This window comes from Ammospiza nelsoni, chromosome 1, assembly GCF_027579445.1.
Source record: "Ammospiza nelsoni isolate bAmmNel1 chromosome 1, bAmmNel1.pri, whole genome shotgun sequence".
In the NCBI taxonomy this organism is placed as follows: Eukaryota; Metazoa; Chordata; class Aves; order Passeriformes; family Passerellidae; genus Ammospiza; species Ammospiza nelsoni.
In genome coordinates this window covers 152219685-152243095 of record NC_080633.1, presented here as the reverse complement: position 1 = coordinate 152243095, position 23411 = coordinate 152219685, and the positions used below count along the sequence as shown (strand labels likewise).

The 23411-nt window shown below is 47.0% G+C and overlaps 1 protein-coding gene across 1 annotated transcript in view; it reads right to left on the bottom strand.

Moving 5' to 3' along the window:
* The window catches only part of ADGRB1 (adhesion G protein-coupled receptor B1), a 208388-nt gene extending 185311 nt beyond the window's left edge, over positions 1-23077 (bottom strand). Inside the window, 1 exon segment of the mRNA XM_059471546.1 lies at positions 22726-23077. Within this exon segment, the coding sequence (XP_059327529.1) occupies positions 22726-23077 (352 nt within the window).
* Between the last annotated feature and the right edge of the window lie 334 nt (positions 23078-23411).

Here is a 23411-nt window from a genome sequence, read left to right as displayed (position 1 = left end):
TTGAGATGTTCTCTGCATGAAGGAGGCTGTGGAAAAAGCACTCGAGATATGGTCAACCCACAGTGAGCACCTGGTTGGAAGGGACCTTAAAGACCATCTAATTCCACTTAAAGATCATGTAATTAATGGACAGGGGCACCTTCCACCAGCCTGAGTTGCTCAGAGCCCCATCCAACCTGGGGAATTGTTTTGTAATCCCAAACACCCACAAGAGACAGGAATAAACCTGGGTGTGGTAGCTCCTTCATTGCTTTTCCAGAACAGATTTTTAGGGATGAACTGGCTAAGGATCAAGGGTGGGTTGAGTAGCTCCTGCCTAGGGATGGATGAGCCAGTCCCAAGGTGGTTGTGGTTCTTGAGTCTTGATACGGTAAATTAAAAAGGATGGTCATCATTGTTACAGAAATTTCAGACTGGTCTGGGGACAGATTTATTTAGCCAGATTTTTGCCTCCCCACCCTGTCTGGGCAACAGCAGGAGCTAATTTTGGAGGGCAGAGAGGGAATGTGGAAAGCAGACCTGCAGTTGTCATGACAGGAATCTGTGGGAATGATGCACATTTTCAGCTGTTTCTTGCATCAGTTTACAGGAACATCATTCAGGCTGGGGATATGTGGGAAGGATAAGTCATTCCCTGTCTGGCGAGCCCTCCAACTCACCCAGCCTGGAACACCCACAGGCCCTCCCCAGGCTACCCTGGGCTCCATCTGCACTGTGCTTTTCAGGTAGAAGCTCTAAACCACTTCCCAAATCCCCAGCCTGCAGAGAATCATGGTTTGTGTTGGAAGAGAGGGTAATCTCATTCCAACCCACCTTCCACTATCCCAGGGTGCTCCAAACCTGTCCAACCAGGCCTTGGACACTTCCAGGGATGGGGCAGCCACAGCTTCTCTGGGAAACCTGTGCCAGGGCCTCACCACCCTCACAGGGAAGAATTTCTTCACAATATCCAATTTAAACCTTCCCTCCTTCATCTTAAGGCCATTCCCCCTTGTCCTGTAACTATATGCCCTTAAAAAAACAAATAAATATCCTGAAACAACACCATTGGTGGGGTTAAAAATCTACAAATGGAAGAGCTACCAAGACCTCAGAAGATGAACAAGAGTTTCATAAGTAATGGATAATATGAATTATTTTTCCTGAACTCATTTTCCCATGGCTCACAGAGCAGCCACACAACACAGTTGTGGTGGAAGAAGGAATAAAAAGGTTATTTTACCCAGCACCAAAGTGCAGCTGATTCTGATGTGGAACACCGCAGTTTCCAATTGACAGTGATTTTGGGAAAACCACACTCCAGCAGTCGTTCCAGAACTTTCACACCCCAGGCAAGCAGGATCTCCAGGCTGAAGATACTTTTCTAGCACCTCTGTGATAAGATCTCGCTCAGAAGCAGGAAAAATGAAACAAAACAAGCACAAAAAAACCCCTCACAAAATCCAGCGACAGCAGAGCAGCAGATCCAAGACCTCAGCACAGAGCAGAGCAAAGAGAATTCACCAGGGCATTAGATGATAAAAGTTCCCTAAAACTCTTTTTCTTAGAATATCCAAGTTTTTTCGTGACCTAAAGACAAATTTTTCATGGAAGCATCTGGGTCTTTCTGTGTTTTTAAATAAAAGAGGGAAACTCTTTTAACAGAACTCAATGTTCCGTGTAGGACATTCCTGCTAGACCCATTTTGAGGGGGAGCAGGAAGACAAGAACTGGAAGTGTGTCACTTCTGGGGGAGTTAGGAGGAGATTTTTAAAGGGTTTGGAGAAATAAAAGGGCATGAAATTTAAGACAAAACACTTCAAGTGGGTGAAAATATTCTCCCATGTCTAATTAGGAATTAGAAGAAGGTTCAAAAGGAAATGAAAGATCTGTGATGTGAATCATAGAATGAAAGTTCTGTGATGTGAATCACAGAATCATGGAATGGCTTGGGCTGGAAGGGACCTTAAAGATCATCTCATTTGGGTTGGAAGAGACTTTGATTGTCACCTAATTCCAAACCTACTGCCATGGGCAGGGACAACTTCCACTATCCCAGGTTGCTCCAATCCCTGTCCAACCTGGTTTTGGACACTTACAGGGTCAGTCACAGCTTCTCTGGGCAACATGTGCCAGGACCTCACCATCCTCACAGGGAAGAATTTCTCATAAATACCCATATGAGGCTCTAGAAAGAAAAGAAACATTTCTGTTCTTGTACTTGAACTCCTGGGAATGGGTCAGTAAAAAGTCCACCTTGTGGTACAGCCCAAGGCAGAGTGGCAGCAGAATTCTTCCCTGGTCCTCTTGCCCTCTGCAGGTTTAGGGGACAGTTCCATTAGTCCTGGATGGGAGTAGGTATTTCTGGATAGGTGGGAATTGCGAGGAAAAGAAGAGAAAGAAGAAATGGAGGAAAGCAGCCCTGACAACAAGTGATAGGACAAAGCAAAATGGCCTCCAGTTGAACCAGGGCAGGTTCAGGTTGGATAACAGGAAAAATTTCTTGACTGAGCAGTGGTTGAACATTGGAACAGGCTGCCCAGGGGAGTGGTGGAGTCACCATCCCTGGGAGTGTTTAAAAACTGAACAGACCTAAAACTTTGCCAAAAGGTTTAATGGACAAGGTGTTTGGTTGAAAGTTGGATTTGATGATCTTGGAATCTTAATGACAGAGGAGGGAAGGGAAGGGAAGGGAAGGGAAGGGAAGGGAAGGGAAGGGAAGGGAAGGGAAGGGAAGGGAAGGGAAGGGAAGGGAAGGGAAGGGAAGGGAAGGGAAGGGAAGGGAAGGGAAGGGAAGGGAAGGGAAGGGAAGGGAAGGGAAGGGAAGGGAAGGGAAGGGAAGGGATAAATTACTTTTTTCTACTAACTTCTCTCTGAAAGCCTTAAAGATATTTAAATCCTTTATTCGCATGGGGAAACTGAAGCACAAAGACATTAAATTTTTTGCCCAAAGACATGCTGGCCACCCATGAGCAGAGATCAGAACCCCCTTTCCTCTGTTATGTGAGACCAGGGAGAGTCACTTGACAGGCAAAAAATTCATTCAGGAAGGGGTGAATGGAAGGGGTTGGACACCACACGGGAGGGGTTGGACACCACATCCCATCATCAGCAGCCTTAGAGAGGCTGCATTTGCAGAGCCCTGGCTCCAGAGCTCAGCTCCTGATGGTTGTGTCTCCCAGAGTGAGAGCAGCATCTGCTCAGTGGAGCCGGGCACAGCCAAGCAGAAAAAAAGGTCAACTGCTTCCTCCCCACACTCCCCTCCAGGTTGGAAGCAGGGAGAGATCTCCACAGCACCGTGGATGTTCCCTGGGCTCCTCACCCCCCTGAAAATCATCCCACCAGGCCATGCGAGAGCAGCAAAGCACCCCTGGGGCCAGCGCGTCGCGGGGGAAGCAAAGCGGAGGAAAAGCCGCGTGCTTGCAACCGCCCTGGCTCTCAGAGAGAAAGAAACAAAACCAACCAGTCCCTTCCCCATGACCTGAGCTCACCCCTGGGTGCAGGGAACCTTATGGGCTGTGACACAGGAGCAGGCTTGCAGGAGGGGATTGTGGCTGAAGGGGACACGGCGTAGGTTCGGAGTCGTCGTGGGGGTCTGGGAGTTCTTCCTGCTGCCTTGATTCAATGTGACAAACTCATTTCTTCTGCAGCGTGGCTGCGTTTAACCAAATGGCAACTTCTGTCCTGGGCTGAGATGTGGCATTTGGGAGGGCAGAGCTGTGGCATTTTGGAGGGCACAGTTGTCTCTCCCAGTGAGGCCCCACAACCACACTGAGCTAAGTCATTCGTGGTAAATGTTCTGTCCCTTCCTGCTGTCCCCAAACTTTATGGGGCGACCCCAAAGATGAACACACAGCTTCAGACGTGGCTTTAGTCCTCTAACCCAGCATCCCAGACCCTTTTTATCCCCCCCTGCCTCCTTGCACCTGCTGGAAATAATTTCGATCTGCAGAAGTCGGCTGTGCATGCATCACCCTGAGTCTCCATGTTTTGGGGAGCTGTGCCCACAGAAATATAGAATTTCCAAAAACTTGGGTTGGAAAAGACCTTAAAGATCATCTCATTTTACCCACTTTCTGCTCGACCAGGTTGCTCCAAGCCCTGTCCAACGTGGCCTTGGATAATTGTAAGGATGGGGCAGCCACAGTTTCTCTGGGCACCCTGTGCCAGGGCCTCCTGACCTTCACAGTGAAGAAATTCATTCTCTGGAGCACTTACAAAGATAGAAAGCCAGGTGTTCATCTCTAAATGTCTCCAAATCCCAACTTCTTCCAGAAACCTGATCCAGCTGGTAACAGACCAAGCATCCAGCTGCCAAGCTCAGCTCCTTGAAGTCCACTCAGGTTTGAGGCCAGGTCACTCTTGCTCATTCAGAATATCTGAATGGTAAAACATCCTGGACAAACACCCCGCTCCACCCACCCCCTACTTCCAGCAGGATCCAGGGCATCAACACTGATTAGCAACAGGAGCAAAACCCTTTCCTTTAATGCCCCAAGGTAGCCAAGAGCACCACACCAGGGACAGATTTGAGCCCTGCAGGGAAGAAAACATCGCTTTACCCCCTGAGAGAAGGGAGAGCTTTGCTTTCAGAAGAGCAAATGCCATCTGTTCCCATCGCCCACAGATCCGGCCACGCTGCGTGGCTGCGTCAGCGCTCCGCGGAGCACAAGGCATCAGAGACAGGCTCCAGCAGCAAGGAATGCTTAACCCTCCTCCATCCTGGCCAGCAGGATGCTGCCAGGACAAAACCAGGCCATGAACACCATCACACTCAAGCTGGCAGTGCCCAAAATGTGCCCTGAGAAGTTGCTCCAAATGTCCCTGGTGATGCCTTATCCAAGCAGGGAAATCTGGAAAACTCAGGAGGGAGGACTAGGGAACACATAAGATTGCAAAGCAGAGGGAAGACAGCCAGGTTTGGCTCATTGCTTCTGGCCTTGGAGCACTCTGGTGTAGCCAGGAAATCCCTTTCACACCCACAGGAGGAGGCCTTCAGCAGCAAAAGAGCAGGGAAGCTCCTTTGGGATGGAAACCACCTCTACCAGAGAGACCTGGAGTAAACAGGGCAGAGGAAAACCTGATTCCTGTGCTTCCTCCTCCAGCTGAAACCTGCTTTGTTCAGAGGGCTCCTGTATCCCTGTTTAATGATCCACTCTGCATTTACATTTAATTAGAGGAATGAAAGAGCCAATTAACAAGATCTACACTGAATGCAAACAAAAGGGATGGCTGGTGACTCAGCTGCAGGGGCAGAGCCAAGAGCTGGGGCTTTGCAGGCAGCTTAACCAGACCTCTGGTCCTTGTGCCTCCTTTCTGACAGCTCAGAGGTTGCTCCACGCTCTGGTCCCCCTCATGGATCTAAATTCAAACTCATCCCTGTTTTTCTCCCTTGCAAAGTTGGTTTTCATCTAGATAATAAGCAGAGCCACTCACCACATATTGTAATATTGCTGATGTGGGGGGAGGCCAAGACCTTGCTCAGAGAAAGGAGAGGAGGCCAAAGCACCCACTCAGGATGATTTTGGCTCACTAGAGTCTCATAAATTCCCCAAAGAACACAACTCCCTGTGCACAGCTGCTGTGGAGGCTTTAACTTGCACCCCTGGAATTTATCCTGGACCACCCCTCCTGTGATAGCATGGCTGCCTGTGGGTCCTCACAGCCAATCAGACCAAGTAAGTGAAAAATAAGCTTTAAAAAAAGCTTATTTTTTTTTTTTGTTTTTTAAGCTACACCAGCTCTCCATCCAATGCTGCAGGTGGTGGCTGCTGAGGAAGGAAGGAGAGGCTTGGTGCACTGGGCTGTGTGAGCTGGTCCCAGCCCTTGCTGCAGTGTGAAAATCAGGTGCAATGAGGCTGAAAATGCTGCCAGTGCTGGTCCAAACTGAGTGAACAGAACCAGGTGTGTCAGCACAAGCTCCACCCTTCTCACAGGGCTGGAGCTCATTTATCCCAGATGAAGAAACATCTCTGTCCTGCTGTCAGCCAGAGCTTATTGCTGAGCCCGGCTCCACATTAAAACAGGCATGGAAAGGCGTGGGTGAGGAAGATTCCAGATGGAATCCTTGCAATAAGAGGTCAGGCTTGAAAGGAAGGGAGCACCCAGAGGGTGGGGAACACAACCCCCAGGCAGGGCCTGAGGATGATCATGAAGAAGGGGCAGGCAGGAGAAAAACCTGGTTTGCTGAGGGTGATGTGAGAGCAAATCTCAGCAACTATGAAAGGGGAAACCTCCTGAAGGTTTAGGCTTACTGAGAGCCTCTTTTCAATTTTAATTATTGATATCTTTGTTTGCTTTAGTGCTGTGGAAGGACAGAGCCTCAGCAGCGGAGGAATACCGTGGCATGCATAGGCTTTAGTAGCATTCTGCCTGCAGTGCTCTCAGCCCTTAGAGATTGATCCCACAGGGAAACCTCTCTTGGAAAGGGAATGGAGAGGAGCCAGTGAGGTCAGGTGGTACCTCATTTCATCCCAAAGATAATTTCAGTCAGAACCAGTGCAAAGCTGTGCTCAGACTGAGATGTCACCCTAACCACTCCTCATCATCTTCCTCCATATCCAGTTTCCTTGCTAAAGATCCTGACTCCTTCTCTCTGAGGCTTATTTTGGGATAGGTCAGGGCCTGCCCTCAGACCCACCATCCACCTCGTGGAGCAGCTCTTTGCTGGCTCAGAGGGGAGTTCGGGGTGACTTGCTGAGGAGTGTAATTCTCCACTGGGGCCAGCTGGAGTTACTGACTGCCTCACACGGGCCCTGAGAGCCGAGTTCCTCTGCTGCTCAGTCAGTCAGCTCAAATCAGAGCTGAGAGACAGGAGCTTGTGGCACAAAGAGATCAGCACACCATTTACTGCACTGGATGTCCCAGATACAGTAATGAGGGTTATGATCAAACTGAGCTTGGAGAATGGCACGTCCTAGGACACATGTGCTGGCAAATGAATCCCTGTCATTACCTGATCTGCCCAAAGCTGAGCTTCCCTGCCTCTCATAGTGCTGTCAGTAAAGATTTTTGAGTAGTGAGCAAGAATTTTCAGTCTGGACTCACTCCTCTTAATGGTCTCTGCAGCTCTTTTGCTGAGCCACCTCCAGCTGTGCTGATGCACAAGCGAGGAGTGTGGATCCATTATCAGAGAATAACCTTGGCTTGCCCACCCTTGGCTCTCACCCAGAGCAGCAGCAGATGCCCCAGCCATGACCAGAGCACAAACAAGAAAAGCCCAGCGTTCTCACCTCCACAAATGAAGCATCACAGAGGTGACAGCACCTTCAGAAGATGGAATGGAGATTTTTTCCATTAGACAAATTATTATTAAAGACCAATCCACTTTTGTTCTTGCTCACCCTGGTGTAAAATCAGAGCCCTTCAGGTGAGCTGAGGAGTGACCCCACCTTTGCACTGAACTCTGGTTCTTTCTTGATTTAGGTTGAAAAGATTCAGTATTAGGCAGGCAGCAAATAGAGTAATCAGTGTGATGGATAGAGGCATCCTCAGGGCACAACATATTTCATCACTGAAGCACTGAAAACCTACACTGGGCCACCAGAGATGTTTTCTCTGTGCCACCCACCTGCCTCCTTCAATGCTGGACATTGCCTCTCTTTTTGGAGTAAATGCCAGGATGTCATCATTTCTCAGATGATTCTTTTCCTAAAAGAGAAGCAACTCCATGACCAGACTTTAATCATACCAACCACTGGAGTATTTATTGACTTACAACTCTTCCCATCCAGACTTGCTAAGAGCCATCATCACAGCTCAGGGAGTGCTGGTGCTCAGCACTGTGCATCTGTTTGCTAAAAGATGCCAATTGCTCGTAAGATCTGAGTCAGAATAAAGGAAGAAAAGAATAGGAGAGGGAAAATCATGTGCAAAAATGCCTCAACTTCTTCAAGGTCATGGGCAGATGAAGGATCAGAGCTTAAGCTCTCCTACAAGGTTCTGGACCAGCATCTTTAGACCCCTCCCATCACAAGACTAAGCTAAATTGGGTGCTGAGCCCATGTCACGCACTACAGATGACACACTCCCAATATAAAACTAATTTCAGCATGCTGCACCATAAGAAAACACCCACATGGAATGAAGTTTAAACTAACATTATTTTTCTTCTTTTTTTGGCAAGAATACATAAGTGGCAAGACCAGATGTTTCATGAATTCATGCATTCTTATCGGCTTGTTTGCCTTCAATAAAAGCAAAAATCCAGAGCAGAAATGTGCAATCAATATTTGGGTTTTTCAGCCCAGAAGTATTGGGCAAGGTGGCTGGTCCAGGTTTTCCCTGTGTTTTATTTTTACAAAAATGTCATCTAAAACAAAAACAACAAATTCACTTTCCAGGTGCAGCCGAAGATTTTCTTCAGCCCCAAAGACTCACAGCCCTGAAGGGACCTTGAGCATGGGATCACAGAATGGTTTGAGCTGGGAGGGACCTTAAAAATCACTCAGTTTCACCTTCCACTATCCCAGGTTGCTCAAAGCCCTGTCCAACCTAGCCTTGGACACTTCCAGCGATGGGGCAGCCACAGCTTTTCTGGGAATTCCATTCCAGGGCCTCACCACCCTTAAAGCAAAGAATTTCTTCCCAATATCTAATCTAAATATCTAAATCCACTCTCCTCCAACTGAAGGCCATTCCTCCTTGTCCTATCACTACAAGCCCTCGTGAAAAGTCCCTCTCCAGCTTTCCTGACATCTGGATAATTCCAGATCTGCCTCCACCTCCTCCTGTGCATCTCTAGATGCAGCCCACTGACCTGTGCCCATGGCAGAACCTGAAGGGATCAATCCCTCCAAGATTCCCATTTATTCACATCCTGCTCCACAATCCTAAGGAGCCCATGGGCTGGGGAGGCCCCACTGGCTAAATGACCCATGGCTGCCATTTCTATGTATCTTTCTAATGTTTGTTGAAGAAACATAATAAGCTTTTTATTTCTTAGTTGCCTTCAAGAACAAACAACAGGGAAAAAAAATGTGTTGTGCCTCAGGCAGTCTTTTTTATTACCTTATATAGAGTTCATGCAATAAAGTCCATTAATTAAAACATGAATATTTAAAACTGCTTTCAAGAATGGCAGCCTTATCTCACCAGAGGGAAGAAGAAAGAAGAGGGGGAAAAAAAAAAGGGGTGAAAAAAAAGTGGTAAAACACAAGAAAGGCAGAAGATAGTTCATTTTGCCAGAGGAGCATTCAATTATTTAATTGCTGAATTAATGCTTTGTCCCCAGGTGACACTGGATGTTCATTTGCAGAGGGAGGATCTGGATGGGAAAAGGTGGGGAGGGAAGGAGCGGGGGCGATGGCGAACACTTGGATTTTAATTAAAATGTGAGGTAGACAAAGTTGTCATTTCTGTGAGTGCTGCCTTTCCAAGAGAGGACTTCCTCCGTGGAATGGTCCTCGAAAGCAGAACAGCCACAATTCATCCACTGCACTGAGGATTGGACAGGGAGAGGCAGCTCAGCATCACAGCACCCACCTTGGAGGGATCCTGCTCCTCAAAAACACACCTGAGGGTCTTGGAGTAATGGGAAACAGCCCCCAGGGTGGAAAATGGAGACAGGAATGGGAAATGTGGGAGCCAGGAGTGTATTTCAACTCCTGCCCTGGGCTTGTGCACAGGTACACACCCTGTGGGTACCACATCCCAAGGTGGGATGTGGAGAAGGAAGGAGTTGAGGAGCAGCCAAAAGTCTCCAAAACCACAACTCCCCAATGAAAGCACCAAAAACCAGTGTGGGTGCTGCAGGGGAAGATGCTGCATGATAAACCTCATATCAGGGAGTGGAGAGAGCTTTGAGGAAGAGCTGGGGGTCCCTAGAAGGGTTCAAACCACCAGTCAAGCACAAACTGAACTTAAAGCAGATCAAGAGCATTGAATGGAGGAAGAGAAATCTGTGGTGTGGAGGGTGGGCAGAGGGATTCACGTCCCACATTTTTTTGGGATTTGGGGACAGTTTTGGCTGATGCAACCTCAAAGAAAGTCTTTCTTTGCCCAACCACAACCCCAAACCATTCAAGTTGTCCTTTCCCACTGAGCTCTCAAGGCACCCTGAGGAACCCCACAGTGTGTTTTGGCTCTGGAGGGAACAACAAACTTTGCTTTTCCCACCTGTACAAACAAAGCCGTCTCCTCCTGAAATGCACCAGGAGGCACAGAGAGGCCTCATGGCACATTTTGGGAGAAGCAGGGAAAGGTTGAAGGATGAGTCAGCCTCTTGTGCCTGCAGTGAGTTTGCACAGTGCAGGTCTCCATGGATGCTCTCCATCCATGAGCCTCAGCACTGGGATCTGCTCATGGCTGCGCTGGAAGAGACCTTAAAAATAATTGGAAGAGACCATAAAAATAATTTGAAGAGACCTTAAAAATAATTAAGTCCCAACCCCCTGACTTATTTTATTTGTTGGATGTATTTGTTTTGGTTTAGAGTCAGTTTGGGAGAGAATTTTTAAAGGTTTGGGTTTTTTTTGGTTTTTTTTAGAAAACTAGATTTAATTTTTTGGTTTTATTAAATTGGTTTGGGAAAAATATTTCTTTTTGGATAAAAGTGGAAAAATATTTATTAAATAATAAAACTTAATATTAAACAATAATTATGTTCTTGTTTTACAAGAGATGACAAGCTTAGAAAAGTTTTTTTGGGGGTTGTAGTTTGGTTTATTTTGTTTTTTATTAGTATTTTTGGTGTTGGAAATGTTGTGGTTTAGGCTTGGCTTGGTGGATTACAGGTGTGAGTTGGTGCTTTTTTGGGTGTTTAGTTTAGAGTACGTTTAAATAAGTTCAAAGAGGGTTTAAATAGGTTTAAAGAAAATTAAAATTTAAAAAACTATCGTTTAGGGAACTTTTTTGTTTTATTTAGCTAAAATTAATTAAAAATAAAGGAGAGTTTTGTTTTGTTGTTTGTTTATTTCTAGATAATAACAGTCTAGGAGTAGGAATGTGGAGGAGTGAGTGTAGTGTTTGAAAATAAATTGTGTGGGTTTTTTTCTTTCTATTTTTGGAATAAGTTTTAAAGGTGTAAAAATTATTTAGTATAAATAGAATAGATGATTTGGGGATAAAAGTATTTTATTCTTTTATATATAAAAGTATTATATACTTTAATTTAGGACATTTTATCCCTTATCTTTATATTCATTTTAAGGGGAAGGGACACCTTCCCCTATCCCAGGTTGCTCCAAGCCCTGTCCAGCCTGACCTTGAAATCTTCCAGGGTGGGGCAGCCACAGCTTCTCTGGAAAATGTGAGCCAGGGCCTCAGCACCTTCACAGGGAAGAATTCCTTCCTAATATCCAATCTAAACGTGCTCTGCTTAAACTTAGAGCCATTCCTCCTTGTCCTGTCACTACATTTTCTTGCAAAAAGTCCCTTTCCAGCTCTCCTAGAGTATCTTTAAGCACTGGAAAGGGCTCTGAGGTCTCCCTGGAGCCTTCTTTTCTCCAGGCTGGACATTCCCAGCTCTCCAGACTTGCTCCACATTCCCCTGTGTGCACATCCCCGCTCCAGACCCAGCCGTGTGCCTGTGCCTCTCTGGACATGCACAAATGGAGATGTGCCCCAGGGCAGCTCTGTGCTTCACCCATTCCTCCCTCCACCACCTCTTCATTAATTTTATTTTCCTTCTGTGGTATTAAAAGCATTTCTTTGAGTGCCCAGTGCCTGCCCTGGCTCACTGAGAGGAATTCTGATGCAGAGAGAGAAGATGCAAGACAAACACTCCTCCACAAAGCTTTGAAGCCTCCAGACCTATTTCTGGCATTTCTCCAGAGCCTTTTGCTCATCCAGCCCCTCTCCAGAGAGCAGGACCCACTCCTGCTAGGTGATACCCAGCACACCCCAGATCTCCTCTTGTTCTGCTCCTGGCATTTTTTGGTTACTTTTTCATAGGTCCCTTTGCCTCCTGCACCCAGCACAGGAGCATCCCCACCCCAGGAGTGGAAGTGAAACCCCAAAGCCACAATAAGCATGTGGGACCATGAGGGAGAAGTCCCAGAACACCTCATAAAATTCTGTCCCAGGTTTTCTTTGCAGGTAGAACCCCAAGGAAAGGATATTTCTGGGTTTATCTGTCTGATTCATATTCCTTCAACCACTATTGGAGGTCAGTCTCACCCCAAGGAGGCTTAGTCTATGAAGTTTCTGTTGAGTTTAAGCTCAGCCTGAGTGATCTTACCAAAACAATAACTAATAGAGCAGTTAACTGGTTTATCTGACCCTCCATCCCATCCAGGCCAGAAATGCTCCAGATATTTTAAGCTAAGTCCAGAAAAAGCCCCAGGAGGTGCTGGTAGCAGGACAATCCCAAAAGCATTGCTGGAAAATGAGGGTCATGAGGGATTTGGATATGAGCAGCAATGGGAGGAGTTGAGATTATCACAGGAGACTTCATATGGTAGGAAATTTCATCCTTCCCCGTAATCACAGAGCTCTGTTTTTCAGAAGGGACAGTAGAGTGCCAATCCAGCAGGCTCAGGAGTGGGGATGGTTGGGCATGGTGTTAAAAGCTTCAACTTTTCTCTTCCTCTGCCCTGAAGCAAAAAAATTTCAACAGATTGTGCCAAGACCAAACCCACATGGAACACTCCACCAGCTTCAGTGGGAACAGGCTCAAACACAACACTGCTGAGCTGGGACAGGACACCAGGGCTGGTGGAGGAAAGGGATGGCGCACAGGGGACACTGCAGGGGGATCTGCTGAGCCAGGAGAGCCAAACCTGCCCTGGCAGTGGGTGGGATTCATTGTGGCTCTCCCACAAGCTCTGTTTTCTCCTTGATGAGCCCTCAGCTGCATTGGGTCCATGGAGGAAGCAGGCTGAACTCCCCAAAAAGGCTTCCTGAGCTCCTCGGTGGCCCAAAAGCACAGAAGCACGACAAGCAATCTCCTTAATGACTTCCCTATGGCTACCTGGGGACTCTCCTGGTCCCTTATCTTCTTCATCAAGAAGATGATGATGCCCCCCAGCACCCCAGTCATCCTCCTGAGCAGCTCCTTTGCTGCCTTCTGTCGGCCTTTGCTGGGAAGGATTAAAGTTGGACAAGAAAGTCTCACAGATATGTGAGCTTAGCAGAAAGATATTTGAATGAAGAATCCAAAGAAGGAATAGAGATGGAAGCAAGTTTTGATATAGAAGAAAAGAATTGCTGAGCCAGTCTTACTGGATAACCAAGGAGGTAAAGGGTGTGTTAGTTAGAAGGGGTTTCTATGACTTAGAGCAAAGGATAAACCCACCTCAAACAAGAAGATGTTTTTACCAAGCAGAAAAGTAGCACAGGCAAACAAGTCAGAAAATGTTGCAAGTAGAAAAAAGATCTCAGAATTTTCCACTGCAAGAAAACTGAAAAACAATTCTAGCTTAAACTGTAATGTACTAACTATCAGTGATTGGAGAATAGTAACATGAATATGGTAGTTATGGTAGTTCTGATAGGCTATAGATAATATTTAAGGTATAGATTGGTTCTACTGTATTAAGATGCTCAACAAAGAAAAGTCTATCATTCATTGTAACCAAAACCAAAGGGTCTCCAGGCCTGTCTGCAGCTGGAGCTGAGAGCTGTAGGCACAGGCTCTGCTGTCCATGACCCTGGAGTGCTGTAACACCTTGGATGGAATAAACTGCATTTTGAAGAGCCACCTGGAGTCCTGTATCCCTCATTTTGGCTCTTACAGGCTCTTAGAAACATCGCTAATCTCAAGTCATGGCATCACTCCTTGATCTTGGCTGACCCTAAAGAGGATGCTCAGAAGGTTGGAGCACCTCTCCTATGAAAACAGGCTGGGATAGTTGGGGTTTCCCAGCCTAGAGCTCCAGTGAGACCTGGCACAGGTTGCCCAAAGAACTGGTGGATGCCCCATCCCTTGGGAATCTCCAAAGTCAGGCTGGATGGAACCTGAGAAATCTGGTTTAGTGGAAAGTGTCCCTGCCTTTGGCAGGGGGCTGAAATGTAATGATGATGTTTATGGTCCCTTCCAAACCAAAGCATTGTATGATTCTATGAATTCCTGCCAAGCAGGACATTAAAATGAAAAACAAACAACTAAACCCAGCAAACTAAACAAAGGAGAAAGAAAGGGCATGAAAAGGAGAGGATTTTGTGGACATAAATTGTCATCAGTCAATTTACTGATAATTCTTTAACTGACCCCTGCTAACAGGGAAGAAAACAAGAGTTGAATAAACCCAGCTGTGAACAGCAGTCCTTGCACATCTTCCTGAGTGTTCTTCTCCTGAGAATGGCCAGTAGCATCTTTCTAAGCACATCCAAAACTGGAATTCTGGTGCAAAAACCCTTCTAATCCAAGCCTGTAGAGATTATTTAGTCCCAGTTCCAGATTAATTGCCATCAAGAGCAAACTGGTGCCACCCAGCACTACTTCCACCAAGCACAACTGCCCAGACAATTGGTGGATGCCCCATCCCTGGGAGTGTTCAAAGCCAGGTTGGATGGGACAGTGGGATATGGAAAGTCCCTGCCCATGGCAGAGGGTTGGAGGGAGATGTGTTGAAAGTCCTCTCCAACCCAACCCACTCTGTCACTCTGTGATCTTCATGGACTGGAACTGTTCGTGGAGGCTAGAGTGGCATCTCCCATCAACAGGGCAATCTTGCCTGTGGGTAAATTCACACGCACATCACCCTTGACTTTTGGCCTCATTGGACAAAGACTTTTGTTGTTGCCTCACAGGGCACAAACTTTAAAGCCCTGAAGTTCAGAGCACACCTTAACTTCTTCCTTGCCCACCTGAGCTGCTTCCTTGCCCAGCTGAGCTCTGGGCTGGGCACTTTTGGAGGTCTAATGGCCAACAGGAACATATCCCCATCATCCCCACAAGCACATGCCCTGAAGTGCCTTTCTTCCATACCTCTACTTCTGACCAGAGCTGGTAGGAATGGGATTCTGGTGACAGACTTGGTTACAAGTTTAGTCAAGTTATGGGAAGGAGATACCAAAAGTAACCTTCAATTTGATCCAACAGGCACTTGGGATACAGACATGCATAGGAAGTGCAGACATGATTGAATAAAGCCTTCCATGTGGATGGGTTTAGTCTGGGAGAGGGAATTCCCTTTATTAAACAGGGAAATGTGAGGGAATCGCTGTTCTCTTTGTCCTATCCCAGCCTTCAGGAGATCCTGAAGCAGAATCTCTGTGTAGGTCCAATTTGATCAGTCTAGGAGTCTCAACAAAAGCTGAGGGGCCAAAACCCTGCATCTTGGTCCTTCAGACTTCAGATTCAGGATGTGAACCAAAAAAAAGAGTGGCAGCACCTCTGCTCCCAACTGCTCCTCCTATTTTCAGTGCCATACACTGAATTTCATCATATCTCTGTGGTTTGGGCCCCTTCAACTCAAATACAAATGAACTCCTGACCCAAAACTAAAGAGCAGGGAAGTGCCAGCTTCCAAATCCCAAAATCCAAACTGGCAGAGACCAGGGCATCCTCCTTCACATCCAAGCAAGGCGGAAAAAGGCAAAAAAGCCAGGAACTTGCGCCAGTTCCTGCCTCAGGGCGCAGGGAAGGATCAGACTCCTCAAAGCGCCCTGGAAACAGCGGGGCAAAGTTGCCAGGGCAGCCCATTTACTTCGGGAAGCTGGAGCTGCAACTTTCACAGCCTCCAGGTCCCTTCTTTACAGCTCCTAAACACCGTGCAGCTCCCAAGCCAGTAACTGTTTGTTTAATGACATGGACCACTCCAGACCTATTGAGAGCATTCAGCTTAATGAGGTGTGTGGCAATTATCGCTCTATTGAAACTCGAGCCAGGGAACACAAAGAAATACATTTAAACTCAACAGATCTGCAATTCTGATGCGCTAAAGGACGTCCTTTCCCAGCCTGGCTGTCTCACCGTGCTGGAGGATAAAATATGGGATTTCAGTATCAAATTGTTGTCTGCAAGAAGGGACTGTGCCAAAAGGGAATTCAGCGGCTGGAGGTGACATTGGCAGAGCCACCCCGGAGACACAGAGCGGCTGAGTCCTCCCCAGGATGCTTGCTGAGAATCCCAAACCAGGTTTCTAACCTAATTATCCCAAGCTTGCTCCAATACCATCCTGGGGAATGTGGGATTGTAGGAGATAGAATCAACACCCGTAGATGTTGTCAAAATTTCACTGATTGTAAGAATGGGAAGATGTGGGAAGAGAGATGAGTCGCAGAGGTGTTGGTGATGCTCTGGAAGTGTCACCGAACCTGCAGGAGAAACAGAAACTCTCCAACAACATTTTCAGTGTCGGAGAATCAAGGCATTGCTTTATTCTGGCCAGGATGTGCAATGGAAATAATTTCATCCACACATTGCCCAGGTTGTGCAGAGAAAATAATTCCATCAAACATGATCTTTACTAGAGTTTTCACGTATTGTATACAGTCAAAACACCGAGAAATTCATTGGTTCAATGTTCATTTGTCCCAAGCAGGGCAGTTCTGAGTATTTGGGGTCTAGGGAGTTCAAGCACCAAGCAGGTGAATCAAACACCTGAAAATCTGTACAGACTCAGTTCCTTTCATAAAAAAAAAAAAAAAAAAAATCAATTTTTCAGCCTTGCTCCCATTACCTAAATACATCAGATAATCAAGGTGGGTGGTAAAAAGGGCCAAATATTTAGGCTAAGTGGTGAAAATGGACAGGAATGCCTCTGTGCCCTCTCCCTTTGAAGTGTCAGCACCATCACCCTCATTTTCTGCAGTCATAGAATGGAAAACTACTCCGGAGACATGGTGATTTTGACTCTGGTGTCACTGTTTCCCTGCACCTTAATTTCACCTTGTACTGCCAAACGAAACATTTTGCAGTGACTGCTATGCAACCTGAATACGAGAGGATGTAAAAAAAATGGAAAATAAAAAAAAAAAAAAAAAAAAAAAAAAAAAAAAAAAAAAAAAAAAAGAAAGAGAGAAAAAAGGGAAACTGAAAAGCCGAGCCTTTCACCAGGCTGCCACTCATTAAATTACCCGTAAAAGTCCCCTTCGCAATAACGGGAGTAGTTGCCTGTGAAACTCCCTCGGCAACTGGGTGTAAATTCCACCTTTACTCTCCCTGCGACAGCGACGGGCGCATTGAGCCGGTAATTGCTGATGTTTCTGCATTGTGATCATGTCCACAAGCTGTTGGGTTCACAACGGAACTGATCGCTTCACTCTGCTCGTTTTTCTCCACCCCGTCCCTGTAGGGATGGATCTGCAGGGATGGGTTCAGTGCTGAGAGCAGCCGGGACACGGAATTTCTGCCCTGTCACTCCACAGCCGTGCTTCACTCACGCTTCATTCTCCCTGGGATCCCGTGAAACACCAGGAGAGGGGTGAGCTGGGCATTAGGAAGGGTTTGTTTGCCGAGAGAGCGGTGAAAAATCAGAACAAGCCTTTTAGAGAGGTGGTTGGTGTCCCATCCCTGCCAGTGCTTAAGACAATGGCTTTAATTAAACTTTTGGTCAGGCAGTGGGATTAGGTAATCGTTGCAGGTCCTTTCCAACTGAAAACTGTCTATTCTATTCTATTCTATTCTATTCTATTCTATTCTATTCTATTCTATTCTATTCTATTCTATTCTATTCTTTTCTATCCCATCCTATCCTATCCTATCCCATCCTATCCTATCCTATCCTATCCTATCCTATCCTATCCTATCCTATCCTATCCTATCCTATCCTATCCTATCCTATCCTATTCCATTCTATCCTATTCCATTCCATCCATTCCATTCCATGTGTAAGGTCTTTGACAATCCCAGAGGAGAAGTATTTGGACAATGCTTTTAATTAAACTTTTGGTCAGGCAGTGGGACCAGATAATCATTGCAGGTCCTTTCCAACTGAAAACTGTTATTGTGTTCTATTCTATTCTATTCTATTCTATTCTATTCTATTCTATTCCATTCCATTCCATTCCAAGTGTAAGGTCTTTGATGATCCCAGAGGAGAACAGTGGGGCAGGCAGGGCTTGTACAGGTCTGTAGAGACCTCAGTGTTTAAACTGAGCCAAAATCCCCCTTTCCAGCCCTCAGGGAGGAGTTGAGGAGTTCTCCACATTTGCCTCATCCATAAAACATCCTGACCACGGGCAAGAGGGACATTCCCAGTGGGACCTGCCCATATGGGTGCAGAGGGGATTCCCCGCAGGTGACAAGGTGACCCCTTTGCCACATTTCAGACTCTAACCAACCTTCTCCTGCAGGAGCTGGGAAGGAATATCAGGTCTTGCTGTCAGCTGCTGAGATTTGGAGTTAAACTGGGGGGACACCAAGTAAAATCCCCAATGATTCCAGCAGTTAACACAGGAAAATTTTACACACGAGGAGAAATCAGAGCTTCCTTGCCCTGTGTTTTGCTGTCCACCTCTCACCACATCCAACCTCTGCTCTCAGGGATGTCCAGGGACAGACAGAGGTGGAGAAACGAGGAACTGGAATGCAGCACACCTTCCTGAGAGGCACTCACCCAAATCCCTTTGCCATCTGGTTGGCAAACCCAGCACCAAGGCAAAACCAAAGCCAAACACCTTTGTCTGCAAGCTCAGCTGCTCCAGCCAGGGGGATTCTTGCTGGAGGAACAGAGCATGTGTCATAAGGAGCTGAAGATGTCAAAGACAGATTTGAGATCTGCCCCATGGCAATTACTCACAGCTCTTTATCAATCTCTGGAGCTTTCATGGCCACTAAAGCTCATCTCAAATACAGGAAATGTCTTATTGAGTTATTCCTGCCCTTGGTGAGGTTGGAGATTTGAGGGGAAGGGAGCTGAGCCACACAAGGTAATTCCTGCAGCAAGCAGGGTGGGAATTGACTCATTTCTGCGGCTCTGGCTCCTCCTCCACATCATGGACCCCACTCAGGAGCTACTGAGCCACAAATCCAGGCAGAAGCTCAGCCCTGCTGAGGAGACCAAAGCATGTTTTGACCAAAAAACACACTGAGAATGAAGTAAAACTTCCAACAAGAGATGTTTGGAGAGTGTGTCCTGCAGTGAGAGATTTATGGAGCCCAGCCTGCTTAATGCAGCAGAGGTTGAGAAGGAACTTGTTCATGGGCCTCTCCAAACAGAGATCAGACACTCTGAGACACATTAATCAATGTGGCAGAAGTGGAAAAGCACCTAAAAGTGGAAGATGAAACACGACTAACAAAACAGAAGTGATGAACACAGGTGAGGAAGGGGGATTTGATTTTGTTCAGAGCAATGGGGACAGCAAAAGAACGGAAAATTTTAGCAGGAAAGGCAGGAAAATCCCCAGCACTTCAGTCTAGCATTACTGTGTTCCAGTTATCTATTCATTATAAAAACCCCTCCAGCCCTGGAGCCACCTAATTTATCAAGAAGCAAATACTATATTTTGAGGGGCATTTTTAACCTTGTTTTGCAGTCAGCATCCTGGATCCGTCCAAGGTGGGGACATGAAGAGCAGAAGGAGCAGAGAATGATGTTTATCTTTTTGGGCCACCAAAATGTGACAGCACTGCAATGGCCTTCCAGGAACGCTCACATGGAGACAGGACTAATTAGACATTCATTAAGTGCCTAACTCAGCACAGCACTTAAGCACACATTTAACCTTCTCTCATTACAGGGTCACATCAGCATCCCTGTTAAAGCTCCAGCTCCAATTACAGAATCCAGCTCACATTTGAGAGGGCCACCAGCACTTTCAGACTGTGAAGAACCAATGCCCAGCATTTCAGGAGGTTTTCCGTTCTTCACCCTCCTGTCCTTGCCCCCAGACCTATTCCAAAAATGCCAATTTGCATCCCAAAAAAGTGAGTTTACATCTAAACATCAGGACCTACAAACAAACCTCTGCCTTCTTCCCACATTTCTTGAATTAGCCAGGGGATATCTGATAATGGCCAAAAATGGTTTCCATGTTGAATAGTCTTCTCCTGGAAAACATTTCCAGTTCCAGCTGTCCAAGATCTCAAAGCATGTCTTGCTGATCACCAGGACAAGCTCCACGTACAGCAAGACCAAAATACCTGAGGGATAACCTGACGGATTTTCTGCAACCCACCAGTGCCTGCTGTACCCTCTGCAATGTCTGTGTGGGGCAGTGAGTGAAAAGAGAGTCTCACTAAACCTGGGAAGGAAATGTGGAGCAGTTTCTCCTTCCTCCAGACACTGAAGAACAGATGCTCTAGATAAGACAGGGTGACTTTGGCAGAGTTTCTTTGTGAAGTTCCCCAGTAAATGATCATAAACTTCCCTGTGCACCTGAGCCAGGTGTAAAATCACTGGCCATGAGTGAAAACTGGCTGTCAGTTATGTTTTCTTGAGAGTCCCTTTGGTTCTGGAGCAATGGGATCCTCTTGGAGTGAAGCTTTTCACAGGGATCTCACCCACAGGCCATCCATGAGCCAAAGCACAGCTGTGTCCACTGCAACTTCTCATTGTAGATTTGCACCCATCCATTTGTTTTGGAATAAAAAGACACATCAGGGAAAGTCAGGTTTCATATTTCAGGATGGTATCTGGCAATTCATAGGATGGTTTGAGTTGGAAGGGACCACAAAGATCATCTCATTCCAACCCCCTGCCATGGGCAGGGAACCTTCCACGTTCCTTCTTGTGCCTTTAAAGTCATCACAGTAGATCAGCACAACTCACACATCTCCACTTGTTCCAGGATGAAAGTGTTAACACAGGCCCAGAAACAACAAATGACTCAGAAAGCAGCAGGGAAGGAAAAATAGCAATGATAATAATAAAAAAAAAAAGAAAAAAAAAAAAAGAAAAAAAAAAGCTTGTTGGGGAAAAAAGCCCCACTACAGATACAATTGGAACAGCAATGATTGCAATAACCAGCATCAGCACTTGGAAATCAGGAACCCTATCAAAATATTCCACCCACAAGATGTTGTTAAGGGATTGCTGACTCCCTGTCCAAATTGGATCTCGCCTCCATCTTCCTGATCAAGCCTTTGCATAAATCAAAACAGACACAGTGACAGACAGAGCAGCACATGGAGAGCCCGGGCACCCTGCAAGCATCGTTGCTGTATGGATGGCATCCCACCAGCCAAGATGATAATTTCCTGTCTCCAGTGTGGAGCAGATGTGAGCAGCCAGCAGAAAAATTATCTGCACTCTACAAATATTTGACACCCAAAAAGGATTTTGATTCAGCCACCCTCCAGCCTCTTTCATATTTACTTGGAGGGAACATTCAGGCACTCGAGCTGGACTAGGAGAGATCCCTACAAAAGCCAATATTAAGCTTGAATGCTTCAGGATTTGCTGAAAATCTTATTTCAAATTTCACCTTTGGTTGCAGTGAGAAAGGTCACACTGCTTGGGTGGAAAGCATAAATCACCCAATCAGCAAATTCCAGGCATGACACATGACTGAACTCCGAGAGGCTCCTCAGAGCTGTTCACACAGGAGAAAAGGGCATTGCAAGAAAAAAAATAAAAGCCCAACCCAAATCTGGAGAGTCTTATGCTCGTGGCCAGGGAGGGAGGCACGACTGAAGAACTAATTTGCAGGATTTATGGCTCGGCTGTGCCTTCATGTATTGATTCACAGACCAGTGAGAAGCAAAATCTCCCCCAAAATACACTGACAGAAGCACGAGTACCTGATCATAGCCTGATCTCCCAGCTAAGGCCAGGCTGCAGTCTGCAGGAAAATCACTCTGCACAGCCCAAATCTGTGCCTGGTCACCTCCTGCCTACTGCAACAGCAAATCTGGCCTCTTCCCCTCAACCCTGAGAAATCCCATCCTCAACAGGAGTGGAGAAGTCAGGAAGGATCCCCAGATTCCTGACCCAGACAGATGTCAGCTTTCTGCTGGAAGCAGAGGACATTTCAGTCCAGCACCTGAAGAAGATGAGACCTTTTGGGGAGGCTCAGGTAGGGGTCTGAGACTCTCTGAACTGGAGGCTGCATTCCCTGACACCTGTGTTGCTGTTCAGCATCACACCGCTGCTTTACATAACCTGCATGCTGGGGTGGGAGCTGAGAATAAACACCCTGGAGCAGACCTGACACAGGCAGTAAGAAAAGGCTCCACTTCCAGACATCCCTCTGAGTCCCTTCTGCTTGGCAAGACCGTGTCAGGTCTCTGGAAGGAGCATTTCCCTCTCCAGAACATGATCGGACTTCAGGATCATCCCACCTTACTCACAGCCCTTTTTCTCATGGTTCTCCCACCTCCCCAGTCCCTTTCCATACGAAAGACCACAATCAAAACCCAGTGAAATATCTGAGGAATGAGCCCAAGTAACCCCATGTAAGCAGCATGGTGAATTTTCTTTCTGAAAGCCTCCAGAAGGAAAACAAAGCTGAGAACAAAACCAGAGTGCCTTCTGTTGCCATCCCATTTTGAACCAGACCCAAGAATTAAGTTTTCCCTAGGAATTAGAAGTGGTTGATAGGGCTGCCTGCCTCGGGAGGTAGCTTGGATCCTGTTTTTTCTAGGACATCTGTAATTACTTTGGAAAACTGCTCACCCTTAGGTAAGCAGCTCCCTCTCAGCAGCTCAGAGGCTGCAGGAGTAAAACAAGCAATGAACAAGCCCCAAGAACGAATTGCAGAAACCCGGGGAATATTTAGGGGCAGCTGATTTGCAATTCCAGTCGCAAAAGGCTCATAAAGAGCCCTGTGGGTTACCTGACCTGCCTGTCGATTGGGAAATGAGGATTTTCATGCCAGGCATCCACAGATACAGACACGGAGGTTACAGGGACGGTGTGAGAGCAGAGCCCAAGCAGCCCTCCCTCCCCAACACCCCCTCGACCACCCTCCACTCACCCAGGAACTCGGCTCCGTTGCTGTCCTTGGGGCTGCTCACGCAGTTCTCCAGGTAAATCCCATCCTTGTAGCAATCCTCCTTCTTCCTGGTGAAGCCCAGGATCTCGCTGGCCTGATCCAGGACCTCCCCTCCCGAGCAGGAGCACGGGGTCTGCATGATGCCACACGGGTGGGAGCTGCTGCTGATGGCCAGGCAGGTGTCCAGCCACTTGCAGAGCATCTGGCAGGCGGCTTTGCTGGGGTTCCTGTTGCCCACCACCAGGTACTCCACAGAGAAGTCCCTCTCCTGAGCCTTGGTGGGCTTCCACCTCATGGGCCAGGTGTCCACGCCCGGTGGGGCCGTCTGCTTCATCTGCAGGAATTGTTTGTTGGACTGGAGGAAGGCAAAGCGGGTGGAGCCGTCGCAGAGCTTCAGGACATCGTCGAAGCTCTCCATGCCCAGGTAGGTGCGGGTGGACTCCAGGAAGGAGTCGAACTGGTAGGTGCGGATGTGCTGGTGGTCACATACGCCGGAGGGCTTGAGGATCTTCATGTACAAAGTGTACCTGCGAGGGTCGGGGTTCTGGATAATCCAAGAGCACAGGGAGGAGTTCAACGGGAAGACGGCGAAGGAGGAGAAATACCCAAAGAATTTCCCTTGGACCAAAGTGGTGCAGGGAGTTTGTGCCAGGTCCAGAGCGACCACG